At 41.5% G+C, this 26399-nt stretch overlaps 2 protein-coding genes across 2 annotated transcripts in view; both read right to left on the bottom strand.

The window, feature by feature from the left end:
- The window catches only part of LOC130626120 (uncharacterized), a 35651-nt gene extending 9684 nt beyond the window's left edge, over positions 1–25967 (bottom strand). The window contains exon 1 of the mRNA XM_057441223.1: positions 25124–25967. Within this exon, the coding sequence (XP_057297206.1) occupies positions 25270–25857 (588 nt within the window). The 5' untranslated portion in view covers positions 25858–25967 and the 3' untranslated portion in view covers positions 25124–25269. The remainder of the gene's footprint in view (positions 1–25123) is intronic.
- LOC130625177 (uncharacterized) lies at positions 11225–12799 on the bottom strand. Its single transcript, XM_057440244.1, has one exon. It carries the CDS (start codon positions 12797–12799, stop codon positions 11225–11227), a length of 1575 nt encoding a protein of 524 aa, XP_057296227.1.
- Positions 25968–26399: the final 432 nt, after the last annotated feature.

The raw sequence follows: 26399 nt of genomic DNA, 5'->3' as shown, positions 1-26399 counted from the left end.
TTTAACTAAAAGATTAGGGATGTACTTTATAGAAATCGCACATAAGGTGTAAATATATAACCCGCTGCTAATAACGATATAAATATATATACCCTTATGCCAAAAAACTCTATGTTAGCATATATATATATAGGTATCGCTACATATGAAACGGTATTAGATATTCACAAAGCATACGGACTGTTAAATAAAGTTCCTAGCATAAAACGGAAATTGTGTTTACGAAAAAGATGGCTGTTCTTTTTGAGTATTCTCTACTCTTTCATTCAAAATAAATCTTTAAAAAAACATTTGAAGAAGAGCATGGTTTTATAAATTAATCATAGCAAGGTTCTGTAAGGTTTTTTCATGTTTTATTTTCAGTTTTGATTATATTATTGTTGCCAGACATGTTTTATAGCTAGCATCATAAAAAGCCAACCACCACCAACAACTAGCTAGCTAGCTAGGAATATATATATATATGTACAAAACACATCAAACGTTATTAACCCTGAAAATTTTAAACATTTTCCTGGTTTTTTTTTGGTTTGCGAAGTTCTTTTCCTCCAAATATTCTGAAAATAAAGTTCAGAAATTACTTATTTTTAAAATGTAAATTTAATTTGTTTCAAATTGTGGGCAAAAACCTTAATCAGCATGCTAAAAGAACTGACTTTTCTTAATTTAAAATTACTAAACACAACCATTTTCTTACATTTAGTGTAAACTTTTGTGCGTATGGCTTATATTTAATACACCAAAAGAGCTACTTTGTTGATTTCAATTTTATACTCTTTGTAAGCTATTTTTTTCTTCTTTTTGACATTTCTGTTTTACCACTCAATTTTTACATTTTATAAGTTATTTGGAACAGAATGGTATGAAATAGACCAAAATACCTGATCTTAGTTGTTTTTAATTTACAGGCTGTGTCTGTGAAACTTTAAGGGGAACATTTGGTGGAAGACAATGGCATGACATTACTGATAGAACTGATTTTTGTTGTGTTAGATGTTATATCTGAACCTTTTTGACATTTTATGTTAATTTTGCGGGGAAGGACCATATATATATACACAGAAGAAGAATTCAATTTTACACCTTGCAAGCTTTGTTTTTCTATATTTTGTATAAATTCTTACTGGGGAGGACTCCGTGCAATATATCGAAATGACTGATCCTTCTCGATTTAAATTTGATGTGTTCTAAATCGTATATAGTTTTGGAAATTTTGTGTAAGATTTAATGGGTAAGGGCTAGATGCAATATGTCAAAAAAACTTTTTTTGTTGAATCAGAAGCACTCCCTACAACCATTCTTTTTTTTACAGTTTGTGAAGCTTTTGTGAGGAAAGAGTGTATGTAATATTATCGAAATAACTGATTTTTGTTGCAAACTGTTTTTCTTTGGCATTTTGGATTAAAATATTGTTTTAGAGGGCATATGCAGTAGATATATGTACTGAAATAGTTAAATTTTGCAAACTTTGATTTTGTCGTTACCTCTCATTTTTTACATTTTAATTAAACTTTTGTGGGAGACCGTCGGTATGCGAAGGACCAAAATAAGAGATTTTAGTATTATTTAGAATTTGTATTTTGTGTTGCAAAATTGGTGCAAAAATTGACATAAAATGAACTTATATACAGATTGATTGCTGTTGTTTAACATGACTCATTATGAATTATATATATATTTTATGAAAATTTGTGACAGAATACTATGTGAGATTTGAAATTTTGTTTACTTTATTGATGGTAAAACAGCATGCAAATTGCTAAAAGGACTTTATTAATTTTAGATTTAAACACCGTTATTTTGTTGGCATTTTGTCTAAAGTTTGGTGAGGAAGGACTGTATGCAATATATCAAATAATGTTTTATTGCATTATAATTTGTCCTTGCAAATCCCTTTTTTTACACCTTAGATAAAAAATTCTGTCAGAGGCACAATTTATTGTTTATTTTTCGCATTGTGTGTCAACCTTTGGCAGGGTTTGCAATAAACTAACTGATTTTAACATATACAATGAGAGAGATTTGTGTTTGACATTGATCAGCTTTTTTGTATATATGTGGCGTTTTGAGTGATTTAAATTTTATGGGTGAGATGTATGTTGAAATGCTTTTGGAAACTTCTTTCCGAATAATTTTCGCATTTGTCAGATGGTCAGAGCAAGTAATTTTAGTAGATTTAGATTTTAAATGTCACATAAATACTGCAGTTGTTGAAAACCTTTAATTTTTTTGGTCATTTATATAATAATGCAGATGTAAGATGCGCACTGCTGTATTGTTTGTTTTTTGATGGACACATATCTGCTACATAAATTAAATGGAATACAGTGGATTCTTTCACGGGAAACAGCTAGTGTAGATTAATATGGGATAGGTGTTGGATGGATGCGGTGATTAATATGGCTAAGCATGGCATGGTACCGGATGGTGATGGATTTGTTGTGTTTGACTTTGCTGGGGGTTCCTATGGATTGCCGTGACGTCTTGTGGGCGTGCGTGTGCGCCTGTGCTAGAACATACATTTTCCTATCTCTGTATCATCAGGTTTATCCGGATGGCCTCCATCCTCTTCGTCATCATCAATATCAATGTCAGGTACAAATACTGGATTGGTTGGCATTCTTTTATTTAAAATTTCCTTATATAATAAATATGAGTGCATTTGGAACGACGCTAGACCCATATGCAGAGAGATGAAACAACCCTTTAATATCAAGGGCCGAAAACAAAGGGTTCAGATAAGCCATATACCTTCAACCATCAACCAGAACGAGGATCTGTATGTGGATATGCCTAATATGTCTGAGAATGATGTCATCTTTCCAGGGTCCATCAAACTCTTATTTGACCTGGCGCTGACGGGAAATAAAACAAAACGTACCATTGTCAGCAATATTGGCAAAAGCGTGGTGAGGAACCTACGTATTACCATGAACGGCAACGAAATCCAGAATATTAGTGACTACGGCATCCTGGCGGTCTATAGGGACCTCTGGCTCCGAAAAGTTGATAGGGACAGCAACCTCATCCTCGAAGGCATTAACCCCAACGACGGGACCATCAGAGTCCTGCAGGTCAAAGCTAGTGATCATGTAGGTACCGATGAAGAAAAGGCAATCGTCGCCGCATACGGCAACACCTTTCGCATACCACTAGGCAAGATGTTTGAACTGGCCCGAGATTTACCCTTATACCTGGCAGGTTCATACGATAGATTGCAATTTGCCATACATTCTGCAGGGCATGCTGACGTCATCAAAGATGCAGGGACAGCAGCCTCAGGGTCCACGGCAGCCAAGGCGGCTGATGCCACCTATAAGATAAACAACATTAGGCTTGAATTTGACAAGATCAGTCACGAAGGTCTCGCGAGCGCTATGATGTCGAGGTATGCGAGATTGGCCCTGCCATACGAACGCATACTCCGTAGCAAGGTTATCCCTATGAAAAAGGCAGACACCTCATACAATTTACAGATTGATACCCCCTCGAAGTCATTTAAGGGTATCTTGCTACTCTTCATAGACCCTGGAAAAGTGAAGGCTTACGCCGGCGTTAACGAGGTCTTCTATAACCCCAAGATTGAGAAGATCAGCGTCACTGTCGAGGGAGAGCCCAACGAGTTGTACTCTCTTGCTAACGTTACGATTGGGCAATTCTTTAACGAAAAGTACGCGCTCTTCATCGACTTTAGAGCGTCTCCCGATCATAACCTACATGGTAGTGGAAGACCTCTAGAACGTCTGTCCGATGGGATTACCCTACATATCACAAAGAAAGCCAACGGAACCGGAGATTTCATGGCTTACGTCTACCTCTTACAGGATGCGCAGCTGAATGTCTTGGACGGTAGGTTTCATTCTGTGGAATATTAGTGACCACAATTTGTATTTGTCCTCAAAGGACAAATACAAATCAATACGGAAGAAAGCAAGAGATGCCCAAATTGTAAAGAAGTGTTGGCTTTGGATGCATTTAGGGTGTTGCAAAATGACCAAGCTACAAAGGCATGCATCAGATGCCTGGATAAAAAGAAACAGCGGCGTGCCAAAAACAAATGCCCTCATGGTAGGCGGATGGAGCAGTGTAAAGACTGTGGGAGAAATCAAATATGCCACCATGAAAGGGTGAGGGCTTATTGTAAGGAAAGTAAGGGCAGTCAGATTTGTCCCCATGAGAGACAGAGGACTTGCTGCATAGATTGTAAAGGCAGTCAGATTTGCAAACCTCTAAGGATGAGGGCCCAGTGCAAAGAGTGCAAGGGGAGTCAAATCTGCCAGCATGAAAAAAGGAAAGCCCAGTGCAAGGAGTGCAAGGGCAGTCAGATATGTGAACATGAGAAATTGAGGTATTGCTGTAAGGAATGCAAGAAGAGCAAACACTTGGAGGGAACCAGAAGCTGCCCAAATTGTAAAGAGTCTTTTGCCAGATGCATTCAGGGTGGTGAAAAATGGTCAAACTACAAAGATATGCATCAAATGCCTGGATAAAAAGAAGGCGTCAAAGGAACGGAACAGATGCCCCCATGAGAGACAGAGGGCTTGCTGCATAGACTGTAAGGGCAGTCAGATTTGCAAACATCTAAGGATAAGATCCCAGTGCAAAGATTGCAAGGGTAGTCGAATCTGCGAACATGAAAAACAGAGGGCTTGCTGCAAAGACTGCAGGAAGAATTCTGTGGAGTATTGATAGATCACAATTTGTGTTTGTCCCCGGGGGCAAACACAATTTAAGGTAAGGACTGTGGGGGGAGTGAGATTTGCCCCCATGAAAAAAGGAGATCCCAATGTAAAGAATGTAAGGGTGGAAGCATATGCCATCATCAAAGGTTGAGGTCTCGTTGTAAGGACTGCGGGGGTGGAAGTATCTGCCACCATGAAAAGCAGAGGCGATATTGCTCCATATGCGATCCTGCTGGGCATCTGGCCGGTGGTGTAAGAAGCCAAACCTACAAGGCTCTAAAGGGAAATAAGGAACTCGACTCCCGGGAGTATATAGGTTGTGATATGGCTACACTGCAGGCCCATATTGAAGCGCAATTTTCTGAGGGTATGACCTGGGACAACCATGGAGAGTGGCATATAGATCATAAAATCCCGCTTAAATATAAGGAAAGTGGCGATGCTCCATTGCTTACCGAGGTAGCGAAAAGACTACACTACACCAACACGCAACCTATGTGGGCAGGCGAAAATATAGCCAAGGGTAACCGATATGTCTCAGAATAAAGAGACATGGCAACTATAGCCGTGATCGTGGCAGGCGCGGCAATCAACGCATTGGCGTTTAGTGGGACTAACTTCTTGTTTTCTAGGCTATCAGGACATGGTGGCGAGGCGGAGAAAAAACGGCATGACCGTGCGATAGAAAAGTTAAATGCGGCTCAGGCCCAGTGGATCAGGGATAGATAAGCCAAGCTCGATTTTTTTGCAAAGCAAAGAGAGATGCAGCTTAAAGCAGGAGAAAGCCTAAGGGAATTGGACGATAGCATTTACCAATACTTCATCGCATCGGAAAAAAAGCATTGCAATTGAAGGACTTTGAGGTACTCAGTAAGCAACAGCAGGATGGTGAACTCACGTTCGTACTTGGCTCCTTATCCCTGCTAGGCTTTGTAGTCTATAAATACATGTAACAACGTGCGTTTTTGACATATAATAAACATGTCAAAAGCATCACATATCGTTACCAGGGAGGAGGCGGAAAAATTAAGCTAAATTTACTTATGCCAGAACATCTCTGGGTCGGACGGAAATCTATTAAATTACTCGCGAAGGAAAGTGGTCTCTCCAAAAAAAAGGTAATTCATTGGCTGAGTAGGCAACTCCCGTGGCTAAGACACATTCGAGGCCCAAAACGTATTGACTACCCCCATTTTACCATCACAAAACCGAATGAGATGCACCAGTTTGATTTACTATACATGCCCCATGATCGTTTGTACGGTAGTACATATAAATACATCCTGACGCGGATTGACGTAGCTTCAAAGTATAAGGTAGCGAGGCCCCTAAGAACCAAAAAAGCTAGCGAGGTCGCGGATATGTTGAAGGACATTTACAAAGCAGGACCCTTACACTACCCCAAGATTTTTCAGTGTGACAATGGTTCTGAGTTCAAATCGGATGTGACGAAGCACCAGGAAGGCAAAGGGGTTGAGATTAAGCGAGCCACCACTAAATATCACCATACGTTCACGGCCTTCGTGGAAAGCTACAATAAAGTCCTTGCGGAAAGGCTATTCAAGCCTCAGGATGCGCAAGAGCTGGTGTCCGGGGAGGCTAGTACCATTTGGGTGAAACACCTATATACTATCGTAAAAAGTCTCAACAATACCAAGACTGCCATGATCGAGATGAAGCCTAACAAGGCAATCAAGCTCGAAGATGTCCCACTTCCAAAAGGTCAGCAATATCCCGAAGAGATCCCCCTGCCCGAGAATGGGCTGTACTTGTACCTCCTACAACCCGGAGAGGAGGATGGTGACTCTAAAACCCGGAGAGGAGGATGGTGACTCTAAAAGAATATCAGCAATATCCCGAAGAGATCCCCCTGCCCGAGAATGGGCTGTACTTGTACCTCCTACAACCCGGAGAGGAGGATGGTGACTCTAAAAGACGCGCCACTGATGCCTTTTACAGCAAACATACTTACAGGTTGGATCGTATTGTGACGGGTAGTCGTATTTTATACTACCTAAAAGACGGTCCTAATAGTAGCTTCGTGTCAGAAGAACTCATGCAGGTACCGGAGGATGTTCAGGTACCGCCGGAGGTTATCAAAGAATGGTAATAGGCTTTCACGGGTTCCTCTAGGTCATCCAAATCTATTTCGTCATCCTCATTCTCATCCCCGTCATCCCCATCTTCATTTGGATCTCGCAGATAATCATAAGGATGTAGTGTATAGAACGGGAATCCATAGACGATACCTTTGATGACATTGGGTTCATTTTCCAAATTTAATATCAACTAGACGTCTGTCCGGTATCGGAAAGATGAGTATATTGCCTATTGTTGATATATCAGCCAAATCAGATAGCTTCAAATCCCTATCCTTAATGACCTGGTAACAGAGTGCACCATAGTTGTTCTCTTTAGCCGCAACGATCCAAGACGAGTCCTAGACGTTCAATATCATCCTCGAGATTATCATCGATCTCGCTTTTTACAAATGTACCCCATGCTTTTTCGCCCGACGCTACCCTGTTTAAAAGCTCTTCGTCGGGTTTATATTCAAAACCTTCGTAGTATACCCCATCTCGATATTTAAAATTTTCCAGGCAGGTGGGGCAATAACCGGTCACTGATCCTGCCTCTATACAGCAATGTAGCACAGGTACCTGTATATTGTAGTTGATTGTAAATTGATTCCTTTGTAGATAGGCTTCCATCTTTTCTGATATTTCAGTACCTTTTAACATACAGCTGAAAAGGTCAAAAGGTATATTCCATATGATTGGTTGGGAACCACCCACTAAATGAGGCTTCTTTCGACTTACCGGGGGGGGGGGGGGGTGGGGGAATGGGATGTGCCTCACTTTTGCATATAATTTTCACTACCCACAAGAGTAGTGAAAATTTTAAGCGCCTGCTTACGACATATCAATATCAAACATACCTTCAAATAGCTCCCGCGTATCATCGTCAGGCAACGTGAAATGGTTGAGGTAGCAATTCTCAATACCAAGACAATCGTCCCCGAATCGACACCAAGCATGTACGGCATTCGGGTCGTTGCATTCCGGTTTCCTCACAGTCATGTCGGGATACATTGCCTTTAACGTGTTTATTGTCGTGCTGAGCTGCTTGCGTTGGCATCGTATCATATAATGCTCATGTATGCCCTTTTTTCATGCTCGTGGGGGTCGTTTTTACCAACCATACATAGCACGGCATCATATTGATGACGACGAGGTACATGTCTCTGCCGTAGTTCCGAGTTGTCTTGCTTAAGGACATCAAGATCATCCTCGAGCATAGCGATGGAAATATCCCTTTCTTCCATTTTGTCAAGGCTACATCCCAGCGTAACGAAGATGTCATGCGGATTTTTCCCTCTTCCAAGGGTGGCGGTGGCATCGCCCCCGTCCTTCAACCCCACAATTTCCTGCCTTGTTTTGGTTTCCTCGATCAAATATTGAAAATTAGACTTGATATTAGCAATACCCAGAAAACGTCCAAGATCTGCCCTTTTAAACAGAGGTTGATCTTGCTTGTCAAACAGGGTTTCAATGGCTCCTGCGAGTATTGCGTTGAATAGGGCGAGTTGCGATGACATCTTTCTTTTATAAGCAACGTAGGCCAGAGGATTTCACTCAAGGATCTTCCAAATCCTGGGATGCTTAAGCCTTACGAATAGATATGTATACTCAGATTTTTTCAATTCGACCTTAATATGATCCCAGTCCGTAATCATATTAGTTTCCTCGTCTATCATTTTCATATCACTCTTCTCATGGGGGTACTAGGCAAACAACTTCCCGAAATAACTAATTCAAGCAAGGGCTGCCTTTTTTATCTAGGCCCTCATCGGCTATGACGTCGTCAACAACAAACAACGTGTCCTCACCCGCCAACAATGAGGACAGCTGCGATGTCCATTCAAACAGCTCATTTCCAGGGTCTATCAGGAACACGTATTCGTCACGCCAGAGCGATGTCCTCTCTAAATAGGTACTATTCCACCGTATAGTTGGACACAAAATGACTATGTTGTGATAGTGTTTTTTATATTCCTGTTCAAGGAGGTTCAGTACACGTTGTTTTTTCCTACAGCTTGTTGGGCCTGTCAGAATTGCCGTATCATGTATGTTAGGGTACAGGGCTGCACAGCCTGAACAGATTAACACGTATCCATGCTTGTTTTCCAAGGACCCCCGGCAGGTAGGGCAGAGCTTGGTCCCTCGAGCCTATATTCGAGGGGTGGTGGTGTATATATTAATTTACCCTGCAAACACCGCAGTGCATTGCGATACCTTTCAACGAGCCTTGCCTTCTCGGGGCTATCCCCAATCAGTTCGATATATTGAGGTATAATGTTGTATGTGAGTAGGTCATGCAGGATGAGGTAATTCTCATTCTGTTGAACACATTGAATTTCTGCATCAATAGCAATGGGATCCGACTCGTGTTCAACGTCTTCGATATCTCTATTTACTACAGCCCGCCTTTCCTTAGCCCTGGCCAGGTAAACCATGCAACTTTTCGTTAAAGCATTGTTTCGTTAAAGTATTGTTGTAAACAGCTATTACCCCTGCTTGTGCAGGGGTAATAGATGTTTACATACGCTACAACATCTAATATCCATTTAGTAATGCGTCCCGAGCACTTGATTCCTTCCATAACTCATGTTTGTCCACTCTATTTAGGCTTCGGGACTATACTTGCCGGCAACCATCCTTTGGATACGGCCATTTCACGACTTGCTCTCCCTGCTGCGAAGTACGCAACTATTTTGAGGACGTCTTCAGTGTCCATTTTTGTAGAGAGCCTTGTTATGCCCAAACATTTCTCACCTGCCATTGCATAGGCAAAAGTGAAACCAAGGTCCACGACCGTCTTGTACAACATATCCAAAATTTCCTTTTCCTTCGACGTTACGTTGCTTGCACTCATTTGTTATTATTATTACCGCATTTTGAAAATATCGATATTTGGTTGGGTTTTGCCTTGTTTCCCCTGCTGAGGCTCCGGATGGGCTACCGGCTTGTTGGATTCATTCCCACCCCTGCCAAATTTATACCAAATCCCGACACCTATGGCAAGCACGGCTATCGTTCCGATTCCATAGATGTGAACCGACTGTGTGGAACTTACAGAAGAGGCTTTGACTTCAGGCTCTACAGTACCCTCTTGTTGCTTCATTTCTTCCTTCCTCTTCTTCACCAGTGCTGCCAACTTATGCCCCTGCGCAACCCTTCCCGGATGCTTTGGTGGTTTTGTAATGACTCTCTCTTCTTGTTTATCCTCTTCACTCATTTGTTATAATAAATTTCAATGTAGGTCCTCAGGGCTCTTTCTCCTTCTCCTCCGCCCCATCCTCTTTTTTGGTACTGATATATCGGGCTGTGTGTCCTGCTACCAGGAGTGGGGCTAAACACCTCCCAATGTTGCAGTACACAAGAATTCCTAAATCGGTCATGGAGTCCCGGATTATCGGGTCTTCTTTGATATCCTTTCTCAGTTCATCGACGATATCCACAAAGTTCCCAATCATATTGGCATATAGGCCAATCATGTGAGTAGACAGTGCTTTTGCCGTCTTTTATCCCTTTTCCCTGAGCTCGCGTTGTACGTATTCGGTATGGATCTTTTCTACCGCCTCATCGGGGCCTTGTCAATGGAGCCCTCTGTACATTATTTAGGTAGTAAGTGACCCTTGCCTTTGCGTAGGGCCTCTTTCAGGACTTGGCGTTTATTGGGTGGGGGTTCCACATGTTCATATTCTGCAGAGGCATTGTCAAAACCTTGTGCGATATCGGACATCTTTATTATACGTCTATATCAGAGGAAACAAAATGCCATCAGAGCATACGGTAGGAGTATGGCAATTAGTAAGCATGCCTCCATTTTATTCCCCTGTGGACACTAGGCGGAAATAGCCCCTGGCAAGCGTTGTAATCTGGTCCGGTTACGATCCGCTTGTCATCTGCCCTGTTGAGTGTCAACTTGTTCTTATGACCCTTGTTTTGAATAAGCACTTGTCTCTTGTGGATGTCAACGCCCTCTTCCAGACATCGCTGGTAATCAAAGTGATGGATTTTTTAGTGACGCACCTCTTCACGTCTTTGACTTTTCGATCACCGCCCTCCTTGGTGAGGCTCTTGTACGCATAGAGTTTTGCCCTTAGGGTGACGAACTCGGTCAGGATTTCACCACCCAGCTCATCCTACATCAAGCCCACCACCTTCTTGTTTTTCCCTATAGGAAGGGGCCTTCCATCATCAGGATTATAGGCACTTGTGTCAAAGCGTGCCTCGACATCGTTAGCGATATCCTTGTAAAAGTAGCAGAGCTGTATTTTAGAACCATATTTGTCCTGTATATAGCCGTAGTGAAACTCGTACATGACTAACTTCGACATATCCAGGATGGCCTGTCCTATATACACCGGCTTATTCATTTTAACTTTGGTCTTGCCCATTTCAATACCTACCAGGTTTTTGCTGAACCGACACCAGCCCTTGACTTTTGGCTTCATTACAAGTTTCGTATACTTGCCCTCATTGGTAACTAGCTGAATATTGCGGTGATTGCGTATAATCTCCATGGTCTTGCCGAACACCGAGAGATTCATCAGCTTGTAAAAAACCCTTCTCAAACTCGTTCTTTGCGTTTGTTCTCAACCTCGTGTTGTGATCGATATATCCCTTCAACCACGCCTTCTGGTTGAATCGCATCACCCTACGCACCTTTCTAAATTCACGCCCATGTTTTATTGCCTCGTGGAGGGCTCTGATATGCACCACATATCTACGCTTGTGTTCCAAATTTGGTATCAGTTTCTCTATTCTATGAACCATCATGCGTTCGGGCAGGAACGGCGGCTCATTATGCTTGTCGTGTAGCTCCTTTGGGTAATCGATATCTACCTCTAATATGTACCCATGCTTGTTCCCTTCAACGAGCTTCCCGATCCGCCTTTTGGTGAATGCCTCAACGTTCGATACCCATTTAAAGCCATCTGTTGGTAGATCTTGACGCATCGCCCTTCCGTATAGGTTGTTTGCATCCAGATACTGCAGGTAGGAAGACTCCTCATCCCGGTTATACTGGTCCCCCATGTACTTGTTATTTGCTCTCGCATATCGTTGTACGGCCTGGGTTATACCTCCTCTTATGCCCTTCTCAAACATCAGGAGATTGTCAGGATCAGTGAGAAGCTCTAACCTTATACCTGCAAATTTCAGTGCAGCGAAGACGTCGGCCAATAGCATTACATCTATTGTTAGGTAGATGTCGTGATAGTCTTCCATGGTAACGTTATCACCCTCCGGGGTAATGACATTCCATACCTCTTTCGCATAGGTATAGTCCCTGTCGCTGATACCCTTCATATTCAGCTTGCTGTAGAATGCCTCCTTGGGAGGTGGTTCCAGCTCCTCGAATCGCTGCCATCCATCCATGTATTCATAGTTGTACACACCTTTTCTAAGCATCAGCCTGAAGGTATCATCTTTGTCGATGAACTTTGCCATGGACGGTACGTTTGCCCTTACCTGGTTAAGCTGCTTGGTGGTACTCGAGTCGCAATTATTACACCAAAACTTTGCCATGTACCTGGCGTCTATGCTCTGGAATTCAAGACAGGTATCTGCACACTGTTGACATTTCATACCTGCGGTGTTTGTTTCAATGAGGTTGCCTGCCAACTTATCCAGGCTTGAGACCATGAATCGACAACTATCGATGAACCGTATCTCTATGGTCTTGTATGTCTCGCCATCACCGTGCCCCATACCTCCAAGGGGTACCTTAATTTTAACGTTGAAGCTTATATATTTCTCTGTGTTCTCGGCGATGCATCCAATGTCCTGGGTATTATATTTTTCACCCAGTTCCCGGATAAACAGGTGGGCATCATACCCACTTAAATTATGGAAGATGACAGGGATGTGGCCGGGTATTTTACACTTCAAATTGCAGCTGTTATGCGCTGCGCCCCTGTACCTCCCTGTATAGTGACAATGGTCCCGAACTTTGCGGTTATTCTTGCTATCATCGAATGGCTTCAAACATATATGGCATTTCGATGCCTCGTCATGACGCCTTCGTTGCACCTCTGTTAGGGGCAGCATGTCCCTCTGCGGGTAGGTATTATATAGCCTCTTTACCTCATCCTCTAGGTGGTTGACAAAGCGGGTTACACAAGCCTCTCCCCTGTATACTTTTGATGGGATCTGATACGCCCTCATAAGCAAAGGTACTATAGGTACACCAGTCGGATGGTGTGTGCTTACTCAGCTTTTTGGTGCCTCTTGTATGCTCTACCGGGACCAGTAGACTCTCGAAGTCTGCAGAGATAGCAAAGGGTACTTTGAATTGCTGTTGGCCATCCCTATAGTATAGCCATTTTTCGACCTCTGTTGGCATTGTGATCTTGACTGCCTCGTGGTCCTTGCAGTAGCCATGGTGCTTATCCCTCGATTCAATTGTGGGGAAGGCCTGCAAACAATTCAGGCAGAAGTGCATTTTTGCCGTATTTTTTGAGGAGCCGTGAGAGACTTTTGATGGCTGTATAGTGGTTTTTCTTGCCATCGGTGATGTACAGTAGATTCACCTGCTTGCCACGCCCGGTATGCGTTGACCTACGTAAAATGTTGATCCTCTTTCCATCTATATAGAGGACGTTCACCGCAATCTCCTTGTTATTATCCTCGAATTTGATATATCCTTGATACTTGTAGGGAACTCTATACCTTCCCGATTATATTGGTTTACGTATGGTCTCAGCTTGCTGATTTTTTGTGGATCCCTTTTCAATCTCCTCATGATGTAGGCCGGCGATGATGCCCCACTTGAAACACTCCTTATGATCATTTTTTGTGTTAATAATGGCCTTCTTGGAGTCTATCCACTTAGGTGCTTGTATATATGATGAACCCCTTGCTAGCCTCAATTTGTGAAAATCTACATCGAGGTGTAGGACTTGAGATATTGTAAAGCCGCTCTGGGACAATGCCGGCTTTTCAACATGTGTTTTAACCTGGGCAAACATCCTATCCAGCACGTCATTCACGTCGTTACCCTGGAAGACTGACGTAATGTTGCTGGTGAAAACCTTCTCTACCTCAATATACTTCTCATCGCTGGCCTCCTCCAGATTCGTCTTCTTCTTCTTCCACATAATCCATAGGAATATCCGTACCTTCGCCGACCTCATATCTTCTAAATGCCCCCCAACTAAGGTTTTCACGTTGGGTCTTACCATCCCTATATACCCGTCAACGTCGGCCCCTCCTATGCCTGGAATGCGAAAACTTTGATACGTCCTATTATGGGCATGCTTATATTCTTGAGGTGTAAAATCTTTCCCCGGCTGTTCATATAGATAGTCTTCCTTGTCCTCTTTTTCCACCTTATCATGGAGTGTAGGCCTTGTGTTGGTTGTCCCGTTATAGAACCCTATCACCCTACGTTTAAAGGCTACATAGGTTCTCTTGACCCCTTCTTTTATAGGTTTTGGAACGGCGTCCGCAAGCCAATTATACCATCCCTTCATTTTATCCCTTACAACGGAACGATTTTTCGACAGTTCCTGTTTCTCGAATACATTCATCTCAGATGGGGGCAGTACCCAGTTATACCATTCCCTGATTTTACCCCCGATGGTTGGACGGGTCTTGGCCATCTCCTGTCTCTCGAAGACGTTCATATCCTCTGATGTTATAGGTCTGACCGGTTTCTGTGATATATTCTTCAATAGGGCAACCAATTCAGCCTTGTGTATCCTATAATACCCCGTAAGTCCACGACCTTTTGCAATATCACGTTATTGTTTCACGGTATGTGTGTTCATTCTCTTTAATATATAGAATTTTAACATTGTCGGAAGATTTCATAACGGTTCAAAAAATACTAACGCAGTTTAGTCTTTACTGCGCATGCGTTGATTTTTAATGACGTCATTATTTATTGGGGAATTCCCCTTACTCATTGCTGTATGATAGGGACTTTACCCTTTTGAATTCCATAGCTCAATCTGGTATAATACCGCAGGATGATGGTTGGTACTGGATTTGCTGTGACGTCAATGCATTGCGCGCACGCGACTGCGGTAGAACATACATTTTATATTCTCTGTATCTTATACTAAATTAACGAAGCCATTGCAATGCACCTAAAACTTCGAGGCCAAATAACTTGGAATCGAGGTGGTGACGTCAATGATTTTTTAACCGCGTGGGACCACCTGGGACCAATTTTTTTTTTTTTATGGTATAACAATATTTCAAATATAAGCATTAGCCTAATACAATTAAATAACTCCGGAGACTTTCCCGGCATGCTATAAAACAATCTAAATTGCCCTAGAATAATTTTTTTTATTATTATTAAATTTCATCTTGAGGGAGTCGCACTCTACCTCTTGATCTACGAATGCATCTCACCGTTGATCTTTAAAGTGAGAAGAATATAACAGTTCTTATGTTACTCGTGTCTTTTGAAAGTGTATCATTTCTCTTATCTGAAATCATTTCTGCGAGACGTTTGTAAAACATTGTACACTCTCGTCCCATAGCCCCGTTTGCCGCAAAAACTAACGTTGAAAATGTCCCATTCTCAGCTTGAAGAACACGATTGCAATATCGTCTCTTCTTTTCTTTCTCATTAGACAATAAGCAGTTCTTAATTTTTGTTTTGCCGTACCTTCGAGCGAACGGGTTGAAAACCCTCACGTCAAAAAATGCTCTTTGGCCAGCAGTCCAAAAACTGGGAGCGCTTATGTCCAGTCTTGCTTCACGTGAGACATTTGCCTGCCTCGGCAGGTCTTCATTATTGAGTTCATTTAGAATGGGCTCTGTTCTTACGTCATGACAAACTTCCTCCAGAAGTTTAGACGTAATGCCTCTAACATCATTGTGCCTCAATGACACAAATCCACCTTTCTTGCACGAGAGCACGTGTGCTAGGTCAAACGAGGACCCGCACGCGCAAGTTGATGGCATTCGATCAAGTGGCCAGTTGTAACGGATTCTGATGGCGTCCCAAAATTCTTGCTTCGTTAACTCAAATCCTCGTTCGTTCGTTGGGATGGCCGTCAACCAATTTGATACACCTTTTTGGTTTAGTGTCTCCATCATCCGTTTGGTTTCGTCCTCGGATTCGTCCAGGAAAGCTCGTAGCTTCGCCTGATTTCGTTGTTGACGTTCGTTGTGCAGACGAGACTTGCTTTTCGAGTCTGGTGCATCTACTTCTGATTGCGTATAGGAATGTTGTGGTTAAACTTTGCGAAAGTAGCTTTAATCAAGCTAATGTGTTAAAAGTAGTTGACAAAAAAGATGATTGGCGAACAGTTAACAATGCGCCATCGCGGTTTCAACAAAGGAACCATCAAAATTATGATGTAATTAGTAAAAAAGATGATTGGCGAACAGTTACCAATGGGCCATCGCGGTTTCAACAAGGGAACCATCAAAATTATGATGTAATTAGTAAAAATAGGTTTAATTATTTGTCCCAAGAGGGTACAAACGTCATGGAAAACCATACAAATAATATACATAACACAAACGTAGAATCTAGATCACACCCTGTTTATCCTGTTAATGTTAGGCTAGATACGTTTCTGACTTACAAAGCAAAGGTTGCTCTTGTTCAAAGTTTTGTACTTTCCAACTTTAACTATTGTCCATTTGTGTGGCATTTTTCATCTACTAAATCTTTGTTAAAAGTTGAAAGAATACAAAAAAGGGCTTAGCGTTTTTTATTTGACGACTCTGATAGTACATACGAGGAACTGCTTTTAAAATCAGGAAGGAATTTCATGAGTGTTTACAGGCTTAAAACGCTATGTACAGAAATTTACAAATCTTTGCATAGCCTTAACCCTTCATACATTCATGACATTTTTGATTTCCAACAAAGTGAAAGATCTGTCAGATCACGAAAATGTCAATAATCTCAAGGTTCCAAGAAAAAGTACCAGAAGTTTCGGAACTAAAAGTTTAACTTCCTTAGGTCCAAATATATGGAATAAATTACCCAATCATATGAAAACAGCAGAATCTTTGAATATTTTTAAGAAAATGATAAAATTTTGGAATGGCCAGCATTGTTCTTGTGATGTCTGTTCACAATAACATAAATATGTTATTTGTTTTTATTTTGATTTCACTTACTTTATTTTTATAGTATTTATATTTTTGTCTATATGTCGGTTTGGATTAGCACTTTAATTAGAGCTATTGTATTGTTTGTACATATTTTAACCGACAATAAATAAATTAACAACAACAACAACAACACCACCACCACCACCACCCCAAAGCAAGTAAAAAACCAAATCATATGACGTCATCAACACATGCGCAATAGCATATATACTATATATGCTGACATCAACAAAATTAGAATTGAGTAAGAGAAATTCCCATACTCAAAAATATGACCGCGCCAGAAAAATTGTTGATGGATCTTAGTGTATAATAAAGGAGATGTCTATTAATGATCATCTTATAATGCCTGATCGAATAGTCCGTGCAAATTCATGGACACTAATGTTCGTACCCGATCATTTCATAACACAGGAAATGTGTACTGCCGTAGTTCGTGAACATCCCTGGACACTAATGTTAGTACCCGATCGCCTCAAAACCCAGAAAATGTGTGACCGAGCAGTTCGCGAATATCCTAAGATCATTGAATATGTTCCAGATCGTTTCAGAGCCATGGTTACCCGAAGCCTTTAAAAATAAATGATTGAATATTGCTACAAATGCGGGATTGATCTCGATCAATATGATAGATGCAAGTGTGGACGGAGGTTAATTATATGTGGGAAAATGCTGTGTTGGCAGCACTATATGATGTATATAACGTATAACGGAGGTTATTGCAAATGTAAAATCCTTAGTTGAGCCCTGGTTATTATAATAAAGGATGTTCAAATTCTATAACGACTCTGTAGAGACAAGGGATTTTTATAGCGAGCCAACAGTACTTAATATTGACGAGGTTCAAATTGAAAACATAGTAGTCAGCGATACCATTAAAGTCAACAAAGGAAAAGATGCTAGATATGTTATAGGATATAAACATGGTAGCAAGATATCGTCACTATTGATCATAACGCCAAAGGGGCTGTATTCAAACGGTGCATCCAGATACGACGATGGCTCGTCACTCACAATGTCATTCGATATGAATAACCATCAAGAATGGCTTGAAAAATACAAGTGTATCCTGGCCAGGATACAGCAATTGTATGGTAGTGAGTTCACGACCTCATCAGTGAAGAACGGTAAATACCTGAACACAAAAATTAAAGAATGGGAGGGTAAAATAAACACGTATTTTTACGACCAAGCAGTACCACTAAAGCAACCTTGCAAATGCATCTGCATTTTAAAAATATCCAGTATTTATAAACAAGGGAATAAGCATTACATCCAGGTCTTGCCCGAAGAGTGCAAATACAAGCCGGTGGCTGTAACCTTAAGGACCCGGCACCTTATTGATTCAGATGACGACGATGAGGAACCATTCGTTGTAGTATAGTTAAAACTCGATAGATTTTTGTATATTAATGTTGTATACAAAATAAACATGAACGATTTGAAAAAAGAAGCGAGAGAACTGGGAATCCGTGGCTCTCCACCATGAAGAAGGGTGAAATTATAGTCGCGATTAACAAGATAAGATATAGAGATATTGCAACGCAAACCCTTGGGCCTCATTGTAAATCATGCCTAGAAATTACATCAATGAAGATCGTAGAGGAGTATATCAGAGGCCTCGAGACAAAACAAAACCGAACTCTAATATACGACGGTGATTTTATGATTGATGCAACTACCGGTGAAGTACTTGGTACCATCTAATGTATTGTTAATATACATTGGATTATGAATATGCTGGCGGTTGGTCTAGGTAGTATTTACATGTTTAACATATTGAAGTTTTTTCATAAATTCCTGTTTCCCTTCTTCGCGTCCCTTCTCGACTAGCTGCTGTCTCTCTCGTTCATTAAGCGATTCTACAATTTTTCTGGTTCTCCGACATATTTGCTCCTTGAGCAGCATATAGAGTTGCTTCTCTTGCATTATTAGACTGAATTCATAATCACTTATCACTCCATTCTCAATAGCCCTTGATATAAGATCAACTATTGAATTCAGCTTAGTCTCTGCTAATAATCTTATACTATCATGTTTTTTACGTTTATAATTCATCTTCTTCCCACCTTGTTTTAAAGCAGACTGCCCCAATCCAACGGCAATGGTGATCCCACCCATTGCCACTGCCAGAGGTACTCCAATACCACTCAACATGCTTGCAACTCCAACGCTTGAGGTGATCACGCTTATCGCTAATAGCCCGTGATCCATGTAGTGAATCCAGGTACCATGCATTCCAAATTTTTTCGACAGCTTTTCACGTTGTTTAACTTCATTTCGTAGATATTGTTCAACTTCTTCGATCTTCTTCAGACGATACACGTGCCCCTCATTATTTTCTTGATCAGGTGCACTAGGTGGTAGGCTCGGGTAAAGTTTTATAATATTCGACATTTATTGTATCAGAATATGCATGGTTATACCCATGAATAAAACGTTTTTATCGTGGTGACATTCGTCTGTCAACATGAATTCAAGGAGATCTGTTGATCCTTTCAAGGGAAGGTAGATTGGATTATTAAAAGTCCACATCAACATGCCTCCCCATGCGTTTAGCTCTTTGGTCGGTAGGATGACAAGAATTTTAGATTTCTCCCCATTAAGCAGGCAATAATCATCGAGTTGGTGACAAGTAAGTCTTATTCTTTGGTAGACATCTGTCTTGTAGATGCTGTCATGGTCGCCCTCGGTAAACATTGACTTTTATCAAAATTATACCCCATAAGATCCGTCAGTGTTTTATCGACTATCGCAACATATCCCTTACTAACTCTTACTTTACAGACTCCGTTCCTGAGTACGAAAAGTTTGATCCTCCCTCCCGCATGGTTGTTGACTATGACAGCGAGATCCTCGATCCTATATAGACCCTTCTCGATCGTGATGAGGGTTTCAAAATCTCCGACGGTAAAGTCCCCATCATTGGTCGGGCGTCGCTTTATAAATCTTGATACCGTTCTTTTTTTCGAAAAGGTTCAGCCATGTAGGCCTGATACTTATGGATTTCGCCCAAATAGTCTTCAAAAATCGTAGGGTTCTTTATATCTGTAACATATAACTGTCGCATCTTTCTTTAAAGAAACATGAATATCTATTCGTATAACCCTAAAGGCAAAATACAAGTCCAACAGAGGCGAGTGGCCTCTCGGTGTAACTAACTTGGAGCATCAGGACTTATACGTGTCTACGACTCAGCACATTTCCGTGGCATTTCCACAGTTCACCAAGTACCCTATCAAAGTTTTAACTAACCTGTTGAACGATCCTGTGAGTGTAAATTGGGAAGGCCAAACCTTAGACTATTGGAATATCCAGGTTAATTTCGCTTGTCATTGCGCGACAACGGCGTTGGGGATCTCTGCCAAGCACATGAGCGGCTCCGTACCCCTCGTTAACTCGATCTTTAAATTCCACGCGTACTACCACATGAGACGTATTTTCGCGAGAATGAAGGTACCTATGCCATACGAAGGAGGCTTTTCCCAGTACGAGAAACCCTACTCCACCTTGGGTATGCGCGAGTATGCCGCGAGTACGGTTCGGATCCCAGGGCTTTGTACAAGTTCAAAGCCTTGACGTCATCGTTGACGAGTGGTCGCTGGTGGCCGCAGGTTGATGGGGATTGGGCCAAATTCATCATACCAACCTCCCAGGGAAGGCCTAACCAAGCTAAGCGAAAGTATACGCGTCTATGTTGTCTTATTGCTAGGGTCTCAAGCGAGTGCCAAGGCCTCAATCCTGGGCTCTAACGCCGATAACTATACAGCAAGGCAAATCTTATTGCAGAAATTCGAGGCCATGGTTCAACGTGACGAGAACGTAGGTCAAGACATCACAGAGTTTCAAAAGGTTTTACAGTACGTACGAACTTTAGTCAATTTCGCCGTGATGTCCAGTGTGTACATGTTTCCCTCTAACATGGACCTCCGCATTGGAAAGATTGTGGGATATAACAACAACGTTCTAATCGCGCCCTCTAACATAGGTGTAGGTGTGGAGCTAGACCTGAATACCATGGTTGTCAAACATAAAGCATCCTTCAACACACCTCCTAGGCAACATATCAAGAAAACCACGCCTCATACCAAGGAAGCCCACAGGCAGCATGAGGATACCAAAGCCACGCTAGCTATGGTAGGAGTAGGACTAATCCTTGTGTATATATGGATGAAGAAATAGGTCTAGTATGTTGTTCAACACATTAGACTTTTCATCTATTCCTCCTGTTACCTACATACGCTACAATTATACCCACAGCACCCGCGATGGCCAGGTAGAGGTGTCTCGCTACATACTCGACAACGTTCGCCGCTACTCTGAAGAATAATGACACAATACTGCTTATGATCCCGGGAAGGGCTGCACCTGCCTTACCAGCAAGGTACTTCAGGAATTTTCCCAATCTGTCCAGCTGCTTTTGAACAAATCCTTTGCTACCACCACTTCCTCCTGCTCCTGCTGCCCCACCACCCGTGAGCGCCAGGACAAGGTTGATATCAGTAAGCCCACGGCTGAGACAATGCTAGCAATCGTTATACCCTGCTCTTTGAAGAGAATGGTCAATTTATCACGTAAGGATACATCATCTCCAGCGATTTTTATCAATGTATCTTTGATATTTTTCAGTTGGTTGTGGATACTAGAGGATAGCAAACCGTGTGCTTCTATTGCCGACTTTCGATCATCCTTTAGCTTTTCACGATCTTCCTTGGCCTTAACGAGGTCCTCATCCCAGATACTTTGCTGCTCCTCTGATACGTCGGACCCAGCCTTCTTCGCCTCAAGCCTGTTAATCTTGTCATCTGCCTTGGAAAGATCGCCATCGTAGTTGATCATCTTACTTTTCACGTTATTCAAGTCGTCCTGGAGCGTTCTAACATAGAAATGAAGCCTCCGTCTTTCGCGTTCGTCGAAGGCTTCGGTAAAGGAAGTATTCTCCATAAGGCTCTTCGTTTCATCTAGAACATTTTCGAGTAGCGGCAACATTTCAATGTCATCAGCCATCTCTTCAACGTGAACAATCTCGTTAAGGAGTTCCAGCGCCATATTTTTACTGCTTTTGTGTGGTGAACTATAGTCGGTAAAGCCCATGTCACGTAGGCGTTTTACACCCAACCTCCTCTGTATTTCTAAAAAACTTCTAAGCTCACCATTTATTTTAGTGAGCTCTACACCATCGTAGAGAAGGCGATTTCCATCCATTTCAAAGGCATCATAATGTCTGGCACTCGGCTGTCCCAGCTCCCCACTAAGAGCTTCGTATAGGCTATCAACTTTTGAATTTTGTAGTTCCCGCCTTGCCGTGAGAGTGAGGCTGCCTCGTGCTGCGGGCGTAGTGCTTGGTACGTCCTCGGGTCGAAGAATTTCACTCTCGCTACTAAACTCTTCGGCTTCGTCTGGAATAACTTCCTCTGGCGTAAAGTCATCTTCGTATCCTGGATTAATAGGCATTTATTTCAACCACCAACCTACCTAAATAAATGAGTACTTTCGGAACAAAATTAGATCTAAATAAGGAGGTAAAAACGATGTATGGCATAAAGGGAAAAAACAGAGGGTGAAGATAAGCCACATACCTAGCACCAAAGGCCCAAAAGAGGACCTCTATATTGATCTGCCTAACCTTGGTCAAAACGACGTAATTTTCCCCGGCTCCCTCAAACTCCTTTTTGACTTGGAGCTCTCGGGGACTAACAACAGGCGTACAATTGTCAGCAACATCGGAAAAGATCTGGTACAGAGTTTGCGTATTACTTTGAACGCTAACGAAATACAGAACATAGCCGATTTTAATATCCTCGAAGTATATAGGGATTTGTGGCTGCCCAAATTTGATCGCAACAACACCCTGATCCTTCAGGGGATAAATTCTAACAACGGCACCGTGAGGGTCCTCAAAGTCAAGGCCATCGATCATGTTGGCAATAACGAGGAAAAGGCGATCGCTGAGGCCTACGGTAACACGTTCTGCGTACCTCTTGGCTCCATGTTCTCGATGACGAGGGATCTCCCGTTTTATCAAGCAAGGCTTCACGATAGACTGCAGTTTGTGATTCACTTCGCTTCATATTGTGAAGTTATAAAGGATAGTGGTAGCGCAGCCGTTGGAAGCACGGCAGCCAAGCCCGCCGATAGCAAGTATCAAATATCGAATATATGTTTGGAATTTGATAAAGTGTCCAACGAAGAATTGGCAAGTGCGATTATTCCCGTCTCGCGTTGCTCTATGAAAGAATCCTCCGAAGCAAAGTGGTGACCTTAAAAAGGCTGACACGAGTTACAACCTGCAAATCGACACACCGGCGAAGAGTCTTAAAGGTGTCCTACTGCTATTTCAGGATCCCGGTGTAGTTAAAGCATATAGTGGGAATAATGAGAAATTCTATAATCCGAGGATCGAGAAAATCTCGATCACTATCGAGGGTGAGCCTAATCAACTGTATAGCTCAATAATGATGCCGAAGGATCACATGGAACAGGTAGCGGGGCTCTTCGGATCCCATGATAGCATCGTGACCATTGGCCAATATCTATCGGAAAGGTATGGGCTCTTTGTCGACTTCAGAGCAACAGACGATCACAACCTACACGGGAGCGGAAGACCACTACAAAGGCTTAGTGATGGCATAACCCTGCATATTACCAAAAAGAATGAGGGTGCGGGGGACATCAGGTGTTACGTGTACTTGTTGGTGGACGCACAATTAAATATCCTAGGGGGTCGTTTTCATTCAGTAGAATATTAAGACCAAATATTCAGCATCACGCGTTATTTTATGGTAATACCATAGAATAAACATGGCAAGCATATTAGTACTCGCGGGTGGGGCGATAATTAACGCGCTCGCATTTTCAGGTAGTAACTTTTTATTTTCAAAAATAAGTTCGCATAGCGACGAAGAGCGACGAAGGCACGATAAAGCTGCTCAAGCCCAATGGGTACGTGACAGACAGGCAAAAATCAACTGGTACAATCAGCAACGGGAGCTTAAGTGTCAGGCTGGCGAGAGTCTTAAAGAGCTTGATAAGAGTATGAGGGAGTATTTCATTGCCACGATTGAGAAAACTCCAAAATTATCCGATTTTTATGTCCCCAGTAAACAACAAGCCGATGGTGAACTGACTTTTATAGTTGGCTCCTTGGCCCTCCTCGGTTTGTAGCGTACAAATACATGTAATCCTGCATATTGTTACTCCAGAAGAAGCGGAAAAATTAAGTCAAATCTACTACTCTCCAGAAAATCTCTGGACTGGACGGAAAGCGATCAAACTGCTCGCTGAAAACTCTGGCCTCTCAAAAAAGAGAGTTATGCACTGGCTGAGTCGTCAGTTGCTCTGACTCAAGCATATTCGAGGGCCAAAGCGTATCAATTACCCTCATTTCACCATAACGAGACCCAATGAGATGCACCAGTTTGATCTCTTGTACATGCCCCATGACAAGCTGTATGGTATATTCTAACAGGTATCGACCTGGCCTCAAGGTATAATGTCGCAAGACCCCTTAGAACGAAGAAAGCCAGTGAAGTAGCCGACATGCTGAAGGACATATACAAAGCCGCCCCCCTCCGATACCTAAAGACTTTCCAATGTGACAACGGTAGTGAATTCAAATCAGATATGAGACGAAGCTGCTTGAAAGCGAAAATGTTTATTATATAATTATCGCATGTGAAAAATATCAATATCCCTCGCGCTTGGTTGATGAGATGTTTTAAAAGGCTGTTCTGGTGCACGTGTTTCGGGAAGCTGCTGGGTACCAGCAGGTCTCTTACGGAAAAAATATATGACACCTCCAATACATGCGAGGATAATAAGGCCTCCACCAATGTATACGCCACTGTTTGACTGTATAGAACTCACTCCAGAAGAGGTTTTGACTGGATGTTGTACAGCACCCTCTTGTTGTTTAAGATCGCAGGACACATTTGTAAAGCAGATATTTTATCTGAAATGTTTTATCCTGTATAAATATTGATAAATAAATAAATAAATAAATAAATAAATAAATAAATAAATAAATAAATAAATAAATAAATAAATAAATAAATAAATAAATAAATAAATAAATAAATAAATAAATAAATAAATAAATAAATAAATAAATAAATAAATAAATAAATAAATAAATAAATAAATAAATAAATAAATAAATTAATAAATTAATAAATAAATAAATAAATAAATAAATAAATAAATAAATAAATAAATAAATAAATAAATAAATAAATAAATAAATAAATAAATAAATAAATAAATAAATAAATAAATAAATAAATAAACCTTCCTTCCTCTTCTTCATCAGTGCGGCTAACTTGTGACCCTGTGCTACTCTACCTAGGTGCTTCACTGGTTTTGTTATTACCCTCTGTTCTTGCGATTGTTCAGTGCTCATTTTTTATAGACCGCGAAGCCTATAAAATCTTCTTTTATGATGGAATGCTTGTATCATTTACCAGTTCCCCCGAATCGGGGGAACTCTGTTTATACAATTTTGTGTGGTTGATCGTGTGCGCAGCAACAAGCAAAGGTGCAAGGAACTTACCAAATGCTGTATAAACGAGGATTCCTAGCTCGGTCATGGATTCGCGGATAATAGGATCGTTTTCCAGATCATTACGGAGGGCCTCCACATCATCGATAGGCATAAGATTGCTTATGGTTTTGCTATACATACCAAGGGCGTAAGTTGACAATGCCTTTGCAGTCTTCTCTCCTTTCTCATGGAGGTCATGTTCAGTAAAATCATTATAAATTTTGTCAATGACCTCAGGTGAAGATTTGTCAAGGAACGCCTCCGTATATTTTTTCGATAGTAAATGAGGCTTGGATTTGCGAGCATCCTTCAAAGCCTGGCGTTTATCTATAGGTTGATCAACAGCCTCGGCTGGAGTGTCAACTACATCAAATATCTCCGATAAATCTTGAGCCATGTTTATTAGACGTCTGTACCGATAGAAACAAGCAATGATTACTACGTATGGGAGGAGTATCGATATCAGTAACAATAACTCCATTTATTTGCAGCTTTATGTATAAAGTTGTTGTGAGACACCACCTTTGGATAAAGCGCTAATTACTCTGATATGAATCTATAGCCTTTCGATTGGTTTTCATTTTTCCACAATGGCTGCATTTTTTGTTGTATATACTATCAGTATATACAAACTTTGGGACAATAGTCATCATTTATAAATTTAATGGCTTTGTATGTATACGATCCTCTAGCACAACCCTTTTATCGTAAAAAGCTGATAGCCCAAGCTTGTTTTGTTCACAAGTCACCATCCCTTGATTATGTAGCCTGAACCCCCGATTTTTTGCATTATCCAGCTCTCCGTTTAATGCTCCCATATATCTGGACCATGTTATTTCATTTTGTCTTTTGGACATTCCTTTACACGAGAATTTCGTGCCATTTTTACCTTCGACAAAATAACACTTGGCTGTCAAGGCAATCATTCTCGAACCAATGAATTCTTCTTTAAATAACGCTCCCGTTCGACTCGAGTGCTTGTCAGTAACGAGCCATTTTTTAACATCCTTATCGTACTGCTCA

This window comes from Hydractinia symbiolongicarpus, chromosome 14 (genome assembly GCF_029227915.1).
Source record: "Hydractinia symbiolongicarpus strain clone_291-10 chromosome 14, HSymV2.1, whole genome shotgun sequence".
Taxonomy (NCBI): Eukaryota; Metazoa; Cnidaria; class Hydrozoa; order Anthoathecata; family Hydractiniidae; genus Hydractinia; species Hydractinia symbiolongicarpus.
Note: the sequence above shows the minus strand (reverse complement) of the source record. Positions and strands in the feature narration are given on the sequence as shown.